Genomic DNA, 16,365 nt, shown 5'->3' with positions numbered 1-16,365 from the left:
CAAGTGGAAAATAAACTCGGACACAAATCACTTCATTAAAAAAAAAAAAAAGAGAGAAAGAGGCTAACTGATTTGGAAATTTATAATGACAAAATTAATCCAAACTAGTATATTTCAGCCTATCAGGTTTATTAGCCATGAGACTCTCTAAATGTATGCACTGAAACGTAAAATGATGTAAACATTATGCAAAATCTAAAAAGGAATGATGTCGTTGGACCGCTTCTTCGTCATCTTGAAGGGTATTCCCCCTAAAACGTCATTCGCCTACTCGGAGAAATGGGAATCTCCCAGAAAAACGAGAACAAGGAAGTTAATTCAGACAATAGAAAAATAAACAGAAAGGGATTCGCTGACACATTAAAACTAAATGAACACAGCAATAAACACAGTGTATTACTATATATACATTTTTTGCCGAAGGGAAGTAATTGACCTAAATATGCTTAGTCTACAATGTCAGACTACAGTATTGATCAGCAAGTCACACTATTGAGCAAGCAGAGGTACGGTTATGAGACGGGGATATTGGATTCAATTGGTGAATTTATTATACAAATCAATTTGATTCATATTATTGCTAAGCCATTTTAAAAATGAAACCTTTGATTCAGGCGTAAACTTCAGCTACGGCAAAAGTATACACATTATATCTGATACAAACTCGCCAGTGCATTCGCTACTCAACCTTCTTTTTGACCGAAAAAGAAAACTACTTCTGGGTAACTTTGAAAGACAAATTGCCAGAAACAGAGGCATCACACGCCTCCAAAGCTTATCTGAATTAACAACCAGCAGTAAATGGTACAAATCATAAAGAGATACTAATTGAAACTAATCAGACGAGCCCATTCTAGGCAAAAGTATAATGAGGAAATGGACACAGCCAAACAGCAGTCAACAATGTCGTACACAGTTTTTGCTGTTTGTGCAACATGCATGGCTTACTTCCGAAATGGCCGACAAAAGGGAGCAAGACAGGAGGATTCCAGCAAACTTCCTATGAGGAAATGAATGTGTGTGCAGCACAATGGAAATTACAGAGAATATTAACATACATGTGCAGTGAAGACATTAGACGTTATGGGGTTTTGTAACTTTTTATGGTCTCAGTTTCAATGAGGCATAATACATTATATACAAAAATACGTATTGAAATAGAACTTTTGCCCTACCAAAGGGAAAAAAAAAAAAAAAGGACGTGTGTATATATAGTTTGTATTTTCCACAAAAACAAATGAAACACAAAACGTTGAACCTGTTTGTGGAAATAAGGTTTTAAGAAATCTCAATCTGCAATGCCTGCAATATAAAAGTTACTGGTACAAATAAGCAAATAAATAAGGTGAAGGAAACCCCAAATGAGTAGCAAGCCTCGTTTTTAATACTTTTTTTTTTTTTTAAACTGTACATCTGTGGGGAGAGCAGAGGTTTGTGGAAAGAAAAAAAAAAGGAAAAAGAAGGGGGGGGGGGGGGTGAAAAAGCATTGAGAAACATTCTCCATTTGTCTCTTTTTGCTGAAAGTAATATGCTGCTGCCAACGAAACCTCCATGGGAGGCGCAGGGGTAGAGCCCCAAAGTCAGGGAATAAATCTCTCATACACACACATCGCTCATACTGCAATAATATAATTTTCAACAAAACACAAACCTAACATGGCCTGCTCTGTCCAGCCTGGCCTTACAGACAATATCCAACCTCAGCCTTTACACTGTGTAGCAGGTTGAGTAAATACATAAGTGCTAGGTCAGTGGATTTATCAGTAAATAGATCTAATTTTGGATAAAGCAGGCCCACTTAAGTACCACTCAGCCTTAATAAACATCCTGATCTACACACTTTTCGAATTCATGGCAATCATAGCAAAAGACTGGAAACTGGGGCAGTGGTTAAGGTAGGGGGAAGGGGAGGAGAGAGGGGAGAAAAAAAAAAAAAAAAAAGGTGAGAGGGTAAGGGGGACTCTTACACAAACTTTTTTTTTTTTTTTTTTTTTAACTTTTTTGTTAGTAAAAACTACAATAGAATGGTATAGAAAGATTAACAATGACTAAAGACATTATATACAAACTACATCTACTGTACAATATACATTTCAAAACACGCTCAGTTAGGTGCCCACTTAGCAAGTATTTGACACATTGAGGCAGTATACATATAATAATAATAAAAAACAAAAAAAAACAAACAAACATGGTCTAATACTTTATACTGATAATGTTTTACAATGTCTCAAGGAAGATCAGATGAGCACCTGTGGTAGCCTGAAATTAAAAGCATTAATGCTGTCCACAGTTTCTGGCTCTCTCAAGTAGCCTCCAGGTATACAATCTGAATGATGGTAAATTAAGATGAAAAGGAAAAAAATAAATCCTGGAATGGCTGCCACATTAACCATTACCTACGGAGAGTTCACTGCTATCGGTTAAGGGTGAGTCTGATTGAGTTCTTAATGACACGCAAATTGCTTGTAGGTACTGGAGAGGATGCGTCTGGCAGTTCTTTACTGGGTAGCCTCTGTAAAGACAAGCATACACGTTATACAATCAACTTTATTATCCAATGTGTGACAGGGATCCTGACATGCCAAATACCTGTGTCCTTGATGTATCGATAGTGGGAATGGGCATAGGCTTTGTAATTGAATGAACCTCCTGTTCAGAAAAGATTTTAAGGAAGAGATAAGACTTCGAGATTTGATTTACATAAAATACTTAGACATACTTTTTTCCCCTTGTTTTTAAGTACATGCACAAATCAGTAAAGGTTCACCATAACTTATCAAATAAAACTGTGTATAGGACAGTAACCTGATAAGCTACACTTACCGATGCTGGGTCATCTACTGTTTCCTGGCCATTAGGGGAAGGTGGGTATGGTTCTTTAAAGTTATAATCATCAGCAAACACTTGCTGTAAAAAGAAAAAAACAAAAAAGATAAACTACCAATTAAAATCGCATAAAATTAAATATGGATATTTTAGTCATTAGGTTGTGAGGAATAACCAAGGAGATAAAAAGTAAATATGGAAATTCAAGTGAATGTGTCAGAACACCTACTGCAAACTTAAAAAAAAAGACCATGGATCCAAAAATATACCCAGTAAACAATTTACAGCATACAAAAGTTTGGATAAACATGAGCAACTTACCGGCTCTGTGTCTTTTAGTTTCTTGTGTGGCTCCTCCAGTGAAGGGGAGTGGGGTCTCTTAGGTGCAGCTCCATTCAGTCCGTTAGTCAGGTCAGACGAACTGGTGTTGGGCGGGCTCATACGAGGCATCACATTTCTTCCCACCACAGTGGGAATGGTGCTCCCTGCAACGGGCACTGTGTGCTTGGCCACCTGTGCGACTGATGTCTCTGAGGTAAGAAAGGGGTAATTACTTGGCAAGACCATACATACTGAATATGACCCCCAATCGAAGTGAGGATAAAAATTATTTCTTTATGGGCTAAACAATAAGTACATTTATTCATTCTGTTCCATAAATAAAAGGAAAATATGGATACAAGAAACTTACTTGTTCCAATGACTGGAATGGACATTCCTGGCTCATTCTTTGGAGGAGACACCTCCGCAGATGGAGAGCTATCCACAAACATGGGAACTGAAGGCTTGGATGGAGTACTGCTATTTAAAAGAGCAGACAAGAATAGTCAGAGAAAAGGTCAAGACAGGAAAACCGAAGGACACAAAAATTCAGAGTAACAATGCTTAATATAAAGACAAAACCACCTTTGCTTAAAATTACCTGTCATCAGGTGTGGAGGCTGACTTCAAACTTTTACTAATTGGGGTCGGAGAGCTGAACGGGGTGCCTGTATCTGTGTCTCTGGAACTGTCCAGCTGACTTCCATCCAGTGAACAGCGTTTAGACCCACCACCATTTGAACTGCGATTAAGATCTCCCAAGCTCTGAAAATTTGTTAAAAATCACATAACTTAGTGTGAATTGTACAACACGAAGTCATTATGAATTGTAATAATTGTCACGCTCATTTTCAGAGAACGCCTACCTTCTTCTTGCCTCTGTGCACAAGTTCCGCAGGCAGGTATTGATGTAGCTGCTTCTTCTTGACATGCGTGGCTTCGATAGTCATTCCGTCCTTTAACATGTTAATGTTACTGGCTTGCCTGTAGACTGCAAAAAAAAGCAGAGGTCAGCCAAACCAATCCTTTTAACAACTTTATCCAAACGATGTAAACTACAATGAATATATATACACAGCAAAAACGAAAGAATTACCAGTGTCTGTAAAGGACTGGATGTCGTAGGTCAGATCAATGTTCACACAGTCTGCATTCTCCAACTTTTTGAAAATTAATCCAATGAACCACATCGAAACAAAGTCATTACTGTAAAAACAAGTTGACAGTAAAGCCTTACAAGCAAGCATATGATATGGTTAATATATCTAATGCTTTGTGCCTTTTCTACACAAGTGGAGACCACAAGCATTTTCATTTGGTGTCACCCCCCCATATAAAGATACTCACTCATTGCGACTCTCCTTCGACCAGGGAAAAGACTGTGGATTCACATGAGCAAGTGTGATGTATTCATTTCGCTCCAAATTGCCAACCAGAACTCTAATCTTTGACTCCACCAGCCCAACCCTAAAGAAAGCAGATTTACACAATTGTCCACTAAGTGTTAGTCTCTTCTGACTGTGGATGGGTAAACAGCTAAAAGTTTTTTTTTTTTTTTTAAATCCTCATAACAGCAGAAACAAAAAAAATTAAAACACAATTACAGCCACAAGCTGTATATAAAACACATACCAAACCATTAATTTAGCATTGCAAAATGCTTCAAGTTGCTTAAAATAACCCTCTTTCGTAGAAGTTTTTAAAATTGATTCTTAAATGCAGTACAAATATTTAAAAAAAATAACTCAATCTGAATTGCACAAGGACCAATGTCAAAATGAAATGACATAACTTAATTAAAACTATAATAACAGTCGAAAAACATTACCATTCGAGGTGGTTCTCTTCAGTTGAGGCGCTGGCAGTGAGCACAATATAATGTCTAATAACACAAATGAGTAATGAGATTGCAGTATCCATCAGTATTAGAATATCCTTATATTAGCTGTACTTTTTATACATACTTGTACTTTTGAAAAAAGTTTGGTGGCTCGAACAACTTGGACCATTCAGCCTTCCCCAGTAGGATTTCATCTGTAACTGTAAGGCCTAAGAAAAGAAAACAAATGTAAATATCTGGTAAATAAGATTTATAGAGCCATAGAATCATTTTAAAATTCTAAGTATAATAATGCAATCAAGTCACCATAATTATGAGCTAGTAAATTTGTTTTTCCAGTTGTTCTGGAGGAAAATGTCATTTGCTTAAAAACAAACCATATTTGAACTCTTCGCTCATGATGGTGCGGGTGGAGGTGGACACGTTGTAGGTAGAGTTTTGCTGGGGATATGCAGGTGTGATAATTGGCATCAAATGGTACCTGTCTGATGGGTTAACCTAATGGCAGAACAGGTAATAATCTGAGAGGGTGGAATATGAAATGTGTTCAAGTTTCCATTCTTAGTCTCTGCATGTCCTTGTTTATCAAAAACACACTTACCCGCGGGTCCCAGACCGGCAGATTCAAGTTACTGTCTTCAGGTTGCTTTAAAAGGACAGGATTTGGCCACTCCCTTATGAGCAAAAAAATTATTATTTTAAATAAACGTCCAGTATCCTCCTTTACATAAATTATACAACAAACCATGGATAAAATGACCACAATCTTTCACCATTTCTAGGTAAACAAATATTCAAATGACCTTCACTTATGATACTAGTTTTACAATTCAGGAAAAATAAATTTGATGAAGAATCATTATGACTGAAAAGATGCCTAACCTTCTCTATAAAATCAAATGTATTAAAAAACAAAAACAAAAAACATTTTGTCTGCATGAAAGCCAAATACATCCAAAATTACGTTGAACATAACATAAACGAGGCATGTGACGCATTGTTTACACTTAAACTCCATACTTCGATTTATGAATAAATAAAAGGAATTCTAAATGTGTTGTTCCCAGGAACAATAAATTGAACGACTGGTGTTGATTGAGAGCTACGTGTGTACATACAGCATTTGAAACAAATGAGCTTCTTGGCTCAGATTTTTACCATTTGGAAAAGACAAGGAAGAATTTGTGCACAAGTGTGGCAGCCACAGCATTTGGGTAAAGCTGACAGGTTCTGGCCACCAGCATGGCCCATGACACCCCACCCAGGAAACCAAGCATATTGGAGTAAATTCCTCGACCTGGCAAGAATTAAAAAAGTAAGAATTAAAACTAAACAAGGTGATAATTTAAATTATGTTGTGCAGCAAACAGTTCATGGATAATAAAAACATACTCAATTTATGAAAATAAATATACAATCTCACTCCTGAAATTGCAAGCAACAAAAAGTTTTCATAGATTCAAGTAGCCGGGAAACTTTACACAAGTAGTGTTCTGACGCCCCCAAGTGGATATTAACAGAATTGTTGCAGAAAATGTTTTTTGACTGGCAAAGTACAGGGCAGATAGTATGGCATGCATATCAAAATATATATGCGTTAAAAACCTCTGTTCCTCTGTCAGAGATATTTAGTGGGATATATAATGTGACAAGCAAGACCAAATACAACTCTAAAGTCTGGGAGAAAAAAAAAAAAAAAAAAGAATTGGTAAATGAACAAACCCGAACAATTAATACTTACGCTTAGCCCACAGTTTGATGGCCCGCAGAGTAAGTCTAAAGTTCTCTTTGTTGGGCACCAAATACAGGATTTCATCAGTGACGCGACAACCTGCAGCACATGGCATTCAGTGAAAAGGCAAAAGGACAACTAAATAGACAAGGTTAAGAATGCTGAAAGGACAAAGTATTACCGTTTAAACTGCGAATACATCTAATATCCAGGTTTCTGAGCAAAGAATCGCCTCTAAGGTCCAGGTTATCTGGGATAGACTGCAGGGCAAGTCTGGCAAAAAGAAGATCAATCTGTGAAAGGAGAGGTAATGGTTAAAAAGTGAGAATATTTTTTACATTTTTACAAAGTTGAAAATATCCTCATTTACCTCAATGCCATCAAACTTGAATTTGATCACTGGTACAAATGCATCTTCTACAGCCTAAAATAGAAATATATAAATAAATAAAACAGACCAAGTTGCAAATGGAGAAATTATGTGCAGTCAAATAAATAAAGACAGCATAAAGAGGAGTCTTCACCCGTAAGTCCTTGATCTCATCATGCTGTTTCAGTTTTTCAAAAAACGATGTGAAAAAATCACTCCTTTCAACATGTCGAGGTGCCACACACAAGGCATCAATATCAGCACCTGCATAAAACATTTGCACAGATTTAAATAGAATTAATTTCTGCCTTAAAAGTAAAAAACCTGAAAAAGATGCTTTTTATGTCACTAATCAACAAATCAAGGGTACCTTTTGTGTGCACTCCCAGTCTATAGGACCCAAAGGTAAAGATTTTGCCCCCAACATTTGCTACAGCTGAAGGTGGCAGATTCTGAAACAGGAAATCTCCTTTAAATGTACTCTCTAATTCAGTGACAAACACATGATGAAAGATAGGCAGGCAAGGTTTACCTTTGATTCACTGATATCTGCAATCCACTCTTTAACAAACGAATTCAGTTTACCAAGAACTGCAAGCCTGTAACAATTTAAAACAAATTTATTTTGTTTACAATATAAACAGATCAGAACACTGTAAATGCAACACCAACTGTGTACTTGGTTGGAACATTTCATTTTCTAACCCTAAGATTTCTATTATATGTTAATGAAACATGGTTCTCCGTCAAAGATTTATGTCCTCAGTTAAATGAATGAGAAAATGGAGCTAATCATCTTATACATAGAAGGACCATTTTCACAATACAAAAACACAATGGGGTGTTTTAATAGCCAGACGTGTGGATCATTTACAGTGCCTTGCGAAAGTATTCGGCCCCCTTGAACTTTGCGACCTTTTGCCACATTTCAGGCTTCAAACAAAGATATGAAACTAATTTTTTGTGAAGAATCAACAACAAGTGGGACACAATCATGAAGTGGAACGAAATTTATTGGATATTTCAAACTTTTTGAACAAATAAAAAACTGAAAAATTGGGCATGCAAAATTATTCAGCCCCTTTACTTTCAGTGCAGCAAACTCTCTCCAGAAGTTCAGTGAGGATCTCTAAATGATCCAATGTTGACCTAAATGACTAATGATGATAAATAGAATCCACCTGTGTGTAATCAAGTCTTCGTATAAATGCACCTGCACTGTGATAGTCTCAGAGGTCCGTTTAAAGCGCAGAGAGCATCATGAAGAACAAGGAACACACCAGGCAGGTCTGAGATACTGTTGTGGAGAAGTTTAAAGCCGGATTTGGATACAAAAATATTTCCCAAGCAGCACTGTGCAAGCGATAATTTTGAAATGGAAGGAGTATCAGACCACTGCAAATCTACCAAGACCTGGCCGTCCCTCTAAACTTTCAGCTCATACAAGGAGAAGACTGATCAGAGATGCAGCCAAGCGGCCCATGATCACTCTGGATGAACTGCAGAGATCTACAGCTGAGGTGGGAGACTCTGTCCATAGGACAACAATCAGTCGGTCACTTTTTGGCAACAATGCAAAACGTTATGTTTGGCATAAAAGCAACATAGCTCATCACCCTGAACACACCATCCCCACTGTCAAACATGGTGGTGGCAGCATCAGGTTTGGGGCTGCTTTTCTTCAGCAGGGACAGGGAAGATGGTTAAAATTGATGGGAAGATGGATGGAGCCAAATACAGGACCATTCTGGAAGAAAACCTGATGAAGTCTGCAAAAGACCTGAGACTGGGACGGAGATTTGTCTTCCAACAAGACAATGATCCAAAACATAAAGCAACCACAAGCGACTTACAGCTGTAATCGTAGCAAAAGGTGGCGCTACAAAGTATTAATTTAAGGGGGGTGAATAATTTTGCACGCCCAATTTTTCAGTTTTTTATTTGTTAAAAAGGTTTGAAATATCCAATAAATTTCGTTCCACTTCATGATTGTGTCCCACTTGTTGTTGATTCTTCACAAAAATTACAGTTTCATATCTTTATGTTTGAAGCCTGAAATGTGGCAAAAGGTCACAAAGTTCAAGGGGGCCGAATACTTTCGCAAGGCACTGTATGTGCTTGTTTTGAGACTTGGAGCATCAGCAAAAATGTTTAGCAATTAAATTTTTTTTATAATTTTTATTTATATCCGAGTAAAGAAAGGATGTTGTGAATAAATTTATTGCGTCAAATGTTTAATATTTATTTATTTATATTTCTAATAAATGGTCAAACAAATGCACGCTGCACTAATCTCTCGCTGATGAAATGGGTGCTGTTAATAATCTGCATTAATGCGGGATTAACACATTAATTTTGACAGCCCTAATTACAACAGATCTTGTTTAAAAGCCTACATAAAATCAGTAAAAACATTTTATTTACTATAAGCAACTTTTTTTTTTTTTTTTTTTACATGCAACTGGAAAAACTTAAATGTGGGGGGAAAAAAGCTTGCCATAAATGAGTATTTATTCTGATAGATACAGCAGCATTGGTGATCTGGCTAAATCATTATTTTAGATGACTAGTCAGATTATTTGAAAGTGATTGTTGATTTCCTATTATGAATAAGTGAATAATATTTGTTGTCACCATGGTGATCTCACTCACCTGTGATTAAGCTCATCTTCATCCTCGAACACTCCAAAAGGTTTCATAGCCTCCATGAGTTTCTGAGTGTACATGTGGTCAATATCCCGGGGAAAGGCCAGGCTGATTGAGGATGTGATGCCATAGTGTTTCTGAGGCTGCTGCCCACCAAGCATATTATTTCCCGAACTTTTTAGATGGGAAAAGATAAATTGAAACAAAAAAGAAAATGTACAACTGAAGGACAGAAATCATCAGGATTGAAGATATTTTCATAGCACATGATATTTACAGGTTATTTATTTAGCCAGTTTCTGCAATTCAAAGTTCTGTTTCCCTTTTAAAAGTTCATTAGAAGTAACAATTTAATAAATAAACAATAAGAAAATGGCTTTAAATAAATTCCAATGAGCTACTTGGTGCTGCTGGTTACAATTAGCTGGCATTACAGAAATGCTGAAAATGCTTACAATAATTCTGGAAGAGTTCTGGCTCAGGTCTGATGTTAACAAATTATCTTGACATCAGACTTTACATTAGCAGCACTACACACAAGACTGGACAATGAATCGCCAATTTCTAAAAAAACAAAAAACAAACAAACAAACAAAAAAACCCTAACAATTTTTAATTTTTATTGCAATTACAGTTCTGGTGCCACTGTTGAATGGATTTTGCAACTCCCTCTCCCTGAACTCCCATAAACAATACCACAGTAACAGTTTCTCAAGGTAGAGGACAAGAACCACACAGAGAACCCTATTGCTGTATAATCCTCCATTGTTACAAGTGTTGAACATTGTTACCACTGCTGTCTATCCTAGCTTGTTTGTATGTTCATCATACACAAAGGCCAAATGCTCAGAAGAACATGGCATTGGCATCCAAACTTAAACAAAACAACTGTCTATTTTAAGCAGTGTGGTGATTTTCCTCAGTCTCTCTCTCTCTCTCTCAACTTAAGTGAATCTCAAAGATAAGAAAATAAATAAATTGGGGTCTTTTTCTCCAAATAGACTTGATCAATGTCCCGCTAGACATACATGTAAATGAGAGACATGTAAAAACATTAAGTATTCTAGAGTTTTGAAGTAGGTCAGTAATAATACGAATACAAGATTAAACCGTATTTGTGATAAAATGCTTGTCAGACGGACGATTTTCAAGATTAAAGTGGCATCCTTTAATCACCTTAAACTAAGAAGTGCTCATTACACTCAATAATGGTTATATATGTTTATCAGCAATGGATTCATAGTGCACTTGTTGAATGTTGACTCAAATAAAAATAATAAAAATAAAACAACAAGAACAAGTGAATTGCAGGGCACTCTCATTAACAACTCAAATGGCTATGGCACTTATGACACTGAATCGAATATGATGCACCAAGAGCACCAGTCTATCAAAATAACATCCCTATAATAATCGCACACCCCATTAGGTAAATACACTTCCGGCTAACGATTTCGCTTTGAGTTCGGGGAATAATAATGCTAGTCTAAGTCAATAGCTAATGAATGGTCGCTCGCTGGGCCACCAAGTTGGTGTGAGTGCGTTTGAGATAAAACTGTCCTCGCTAAAACGCGGACACATAAGCCACTACGATGCAGTTCATTGATCAACGACCAGGTGCAAAACACGACTGAACCTGGTGGAGAATTGGGTTACGTTGGTCCGCTAGCTCTCCAGACACCGTATTGCTGCTCCTGGACTGCTAACCTCAACTGCTCTCTTCAAGCTACCGAATTTAGCGCGCCGTTTGGTAAACAAATCAACACGAGCTCATCTGAGCACAAGTTCAACAGGACTAATGCCATTCCACATATTATGCTCAATCAATTCTATTTCCCCTGCTTAGAGAATTTACCACGAAAACGCCATTTTCTACTAAAGGACGTTTTCGTTGTTGATGATCTACCTGCTAAACACGCTAGCAAATATGCTAGCTTGCTCCCTATCTTACCCACGACTATTACAACACCCAGAGAGTAATGCACAACAAAAAACCAACTGCTGCAAGATTCGGACTTACGCTGACATTTCTTTCATGACCCTTCGTAGAAAATACAATATATGTATATTTTTAAATCAAACTTGAAGAAACCATAAACTCAGCTAACAGCAGCCCCGTCTCTTTTTATAACAATAGTTGGACTCCAATATGGCGCCCACCGGCCAACGGTATCCCGACAGGCTTTGCGCAAGCACCAAGTCCTCTTTACTCTGCTGCACCGGAAACGCCTTGGAGTCAGACGATACCACGGTCACGTGATTGTAGAGAAGGATTAGGGCGAGTTGGACAGATGTGCTTGATTTGTGTACATATATGAACCTCATGCTTCATACCACATGTCTTACTTGGACACACCTAAATCTAAAAAAAGGGCAAAAACTATTGGATATATAGTATAATATATATATTTTTTTGCTTTTGTAGTTACACAAGAACAATTGCTTACAGTGCCTACTCTTTCGCTGCATTGCGCTATTTAACTTCAGAAAAATAATATTATTCCGACAATTCCATCAACCCGCAATATTAGTATTAACAGAAACAGAGAAAAACAATCAAACAAACAAGGTGAAAGACCATGAAACATATTCTAAAGGCAACGATTTCACTACATTTCTCTTCTGTCATCTACACATGTCTACTGTTTATTCAAGTTGCAATGTTCCTGTCCCTCCTGCTGTGTTGTTGTTTTTTTGGTCTAATTTTTAAATGGCAATAAAATAAAATGCTGTACCAGGTTTAGTGTGAAATAGAAAATGTGATACTTCAAAATTGTGCCAAAATTACAAAGAACCTTTATGTCCGAAATGGAATCTTTTTAAAAAACAAACAAACAAACAAACAAAGAAAACGTGCCATTCATTCATCTTAGAAACACTGAATGTGACCCTTAGAATAGACATGGTCTGTTGCAGTCACATGTTCACCCACTCACACCTAAGGTAAATATTATACTTTCCTGTTGCTTTGCAACCATGTCCCATTTAGAAATGACTGAGTAAAAACTTTGATTTTGTAAAATTAATCTTAATGACATCTTGACACTAATTCAGTTTTCTTCGTTCCATCCTTTCCTATAAGAAAGCGATACAATTTTTCTGATTTTCTAGAATATGTTGGACAATACATTTTGCAGAGCTGCAACGGAAAGATCACAAGATCGTCATGGCCTTTTAAATGTGTAAGGAATCAAGTTAACTGGAACAGGGGAAGGGGAGCTCAGTAATTAATATGTAGGATTTCTGATCAGAGAGTTGTGAGTTCAGATCCCACCACCACTAAACTGTCACTGCTGGGCCTCTTGAGCCCTTAGCCCTGATGAATGTGAATCAGATAATTGTAAGTCTCTTTAGAAAAGGGTGTCTGCCAAATGTCATAAATGTATGGATGCCTTTATGAAGTCATTTAGCTACAAAACTGACAATAAAACTTGATAAAAATAAATATATTTTGCTTACAAATGTGGTCTACAAAATAAAACACAACACCATTGTTTTATGTGAAGAGATTTTTAATGGAAGAGTAAATCACTCACTTACTGTATGAAAATAGTTAAGGTGAAATTAGAAGTTTATTAGGAGCAAATTCATGTTGTACTATAGATGCTTTCAACATTCAAAAGGAGCAGATTTATTGTGTTTGATATGATCAGTAAGCTCTGACTCAGACATGCATATAACCATCATGTACTTTATTGTATCTAGTATTTAATTTAAGACAGTTCAAGATCACCTCCCATTAATTGTGGACAGCAATGAAGTAAATGTAATTTGTTTCTGCACTTAAGTAGCTTTTTCATGTATCTTTACTGAAGTATTTTCATTTGGGGAGACTTTTACTTTAACTTTACTTCATTTTAAAGTCAAATATCTTACACTTAAAGCGGAAAACATGTCCTTTCACATAATGTTCTCCTTAATGTTAGTCCTTGAGCATTCAATAGAACAAAACATGAGATTAAGATTTTTTAAAAGGCTGAATCATTGACATGGGGAAGTGGCGTGTAAGCTAAACCATAACAGATTGAGTAAACAGAAAGTCATCTTTTATCGTTAGCACAGAACAGTAAATGTGAATTGATCAATGGCAAATTCCTTATCTTTAAAGTTAACTGTAAAAGTCTTTATGCTTCCATGTTCTGTTACTGCAGAACAGATACTTTAAAGAATTTATTTTCTCACATTGCTATTTCTTGCGCACTTGGATCTCAGAATACTGTATTTTTGCAAAAACAAGGAAACTGACTTGGTTTAGCGCACGCACTGTGCATGTACAAACAGTAGAAGATAATAATGACATAGACAAAATAAAAAAACAACAACTCTTCCCCAACCTTCACACACACACACTGGGTCTGTACAGTAACTGTAGATGTACTACAGTGTCAGTAGAAGAATTAAACTTTGACATAAAATGTATGCATCTAGTCTTATATGGCTTGTTAATGACACTCAATGATGTGTAATGTCCTGTGAAATCACAGATGTCATAAACAAATCCATTAACAAGGGTCTATTTGATAAGAAATATGTGAATAGTCAAGGTAGACTATTCAAATCTGAAAACAGGAACTGAGGCACTGCAATGCCAATTCCCACAAACCAAAATCATTGCTATTTAGCCCCTCTAGTGGTCATCTGTGATTCTGCAGACGGCATACACTGAAATTAAGATTGTTGCACGGATTTCTTTTTTTTTTTCTTCCTTTTTTCTTTTTTTTTAAATGAAATATCTTGGTGAGCCCACTATCAATTTCTTGAAGACGCAAATAGTTTAGAAATTAATTCGATATTATGCAAAGCCATAAAAGTCACTGTGTGACTGATCTGTACAACCCGGACTCAACACACACTCGTGCTCACTTCGCACCCATGACTTCAGTACCACCCACATTACATCACCTCATTACCATAAACTTTTTAAATGCTTTATTTGCACTTTTCTGAACTGCTGCTATATTGCTCGTTTGCACAACATTTTTGTTTACATTTTGTACTGTTAAATCTTGTTCACTTTGTCTTGTCACAACAGGTTAACTTGCGGACCTGTTTTGTGTTTTGTCCTGCACTGTCCTGTGTTGTCTTTGCACTGTCTTGTGTTGTCTTTGCACTGTTTGTACCAGGTTGCACACATGCTCTTTATGTGGTGAGGACACTTACCAGTCCTTAGCCCTGTGTTTTCTGTTTCTGTGATTGTTGTGTATGTAGCATCAGGGTTATGGAGGAACGTTGTTTTATTTCCCTGTGTACTGTGTCAGCTATATATGGTTAAAATGACAAAAAAAGCTTCTTGACTTGAACTTCAAGGTGCAAAACGATCAACAATGTCAACGATGATGGTCGGTTAAAATGTGGGGCAGGACGACAGTTATACACGTACTTTTAATTAAGTTGATTTATTTTGCACGATTCTGTCAGTTTTGGTAATTTTACTTCCAGTAATTGTGCAATATTTCACCCCATTTAGCAATAAGCTTTAGAAAAGCAAAGCATTTACTATGATGTTTGTACAAAAGATTCTTCCCTACAGCATGCTCTGTTTGTATCAGACAGGAACAAGTTCAGTCAGTGCCTCAAGATTAAAATCCTGGTTCACACTTGTTTAAAAAAAAAAAAGCATGTTTAGTCAAGTTGTACATTATGTGTGTCTTATAGCATGGTGAACTAGCATGTTACATGAATCATATATATATATATATATATATATATATATATATATATATATATATATATATATATATATATATATATATATATATATATATATATATGTATATATATTATCTTCTTAAATACTGTTTGTTTTAAAATCCCTGGATGAACGTCTTACACTATATGTCTGATTCTTTTGGCAGATATGTTTCATTGTGTTGGTAAAGACAGAAGCTCTCTTGCCATCTCCTTAAAGACTTTGAGCAAAGGTGAGACATACACTTTGCTGAAGATAGAAAACCTGCTTATAAATAGTAAAGATTATCATATTTAACTAGACTTGTTAAGTTTTACCCATTTCAGTAATTACTGTTTAACAATACTGTCCAAACACAATGACGGGTGTGTCTTTGCATGACTCAAGAGCACAATGGCAGCTGTTGTATTGGTTAATGCAATTTAAATCATTGATGGCCTGAAATAATAAAACATGCCAGGAGATTCACAAATAAGTATTTTTTTTTTTTGGTTATGTCTAGAATATTAGGTGTGTCTCTTGTTTGATTATTACAAAAATGTAATCACTACATTTGATCAAACACAGTTCAGACTTACACTACTGTGCTTAGTGGCAGGTAGCATTTTCACTATGTTTGCAATACAACTTTATTGATTATTTGCCTAGACTGAACAATGCATCAAAGATATAGTATAATTTCAGATCATTGGCTCTGTATGTACACATTATTAATACTGAGAATACAAGCCTACAACAATATAATCATATTTAAAAATGCTTAATATAAATATTTTAATGCAGCATGCATAGGATATCACTATATAGACCATACTTTCCACAGAAGCATATTTATAAAAATGATGTCTTGCTTTGGCCCAGCATTTGTAGCATTTGCATTTTATTTCCCTACCAGTGAAATGTATACTTTGTCTACAATGTATTTTTCTTCTTTATAT

The 16,365-nt window shown here is 36.2% G+C and overlaps 1 protein-coding gene across 5 annotated transcripts; it reads right to left on the bottom strand.

Annotated features, from left to right (window-relative positions):
• Nucleotides 1-1,085: 1,085 nt before the first annotated feature.
• Nucleotides 1,086-11,944, bottom strand: papolg (poly(A) polymerase gamma; the record flags this gene model as incomplete). 5 transcript variants are annotated; one of them, XM_083539728.1, is made up of 23 exons in its annotated part: nucleotides 11,759-11,895; nucleotides 10,194-10,302; nucleotides 9,745-9,912; nucleotides 7,625-7,691; nucleotides 7,463-7,544; nucleotides 7,247-7,356; nucleotides 7,093-7,146; nucleotides 6,904-7,015; nucleotides 6,732-6,821; nucleotides 6,149-6,287; nucleotides 5,592-5,664; nucleotides 5,368-5,488; nucleotides 5,115-5,199; nucleotides 4,979-5,032; nucleotides 4,498-4,617; nucleotides 4,247-4,356; nucleotides 4,017-4,141; nucleotides 3,752-3,915; nucleotides 3,521-3,630; nucleotides 3,151-3,359; nucleotides 2,827-2,910; nucleotides 2,593-2,652; nucleotides 1,972-2,515 (listed from the first exon to the last, which is right to left on the bottom strand). In XM_083539728.1, the coding sequence occupies exons 3-23, from the start codon at nucleotides 9,897-9,899 to the stop codon at nucleotides 2,417-2,419; spliced, it is 2,223 nt and encodes a 740-aa protein (XP_083395854.1). In that variant the 5' UTR covers nucleotides 9,900-9,912; nucleotides 10,194-10,302; nucleotides 11,759-11,895. The 5 variants fall into 5 exon arrangements, with proteins under 5 accessions (XP_083395852.1, XP_083395854.1, XP_083395853.1 ...); XM_083539726.1 differs by lacking the exon at nucleotides 10,194-10,302 and having other exon boundaries at nucleotides 1,086-2,515; nucleotides 11,759-11,944; XM_083539727.1 differs by lacking the exon at nucleotides 10,194-10,302 and having other exon boundaries at nucleotides 3,521-3,627; nucleotides 11,759-11,937.
• Nucleotides 11,945-16,365: the final 4,421 nt, after the last annotated feature.

Source organism: Silurus aristotelis (genome assembly GCF_946808225.1).
Source record: "Silurus aristotelis genome assembly, chromosome: 4".
In the NCBI taxonomy this organism is placed as follows: Eukaryota; Metazoa; Chordata; class Actinopteri; order Siluriformes; family Siluridae; genus Silurus; species Silurus aristotelis.
Note: the sequence above shows the minus strand (reverse complement) of the source record. Positions and strands in the feature narration are given on the sequence as shown.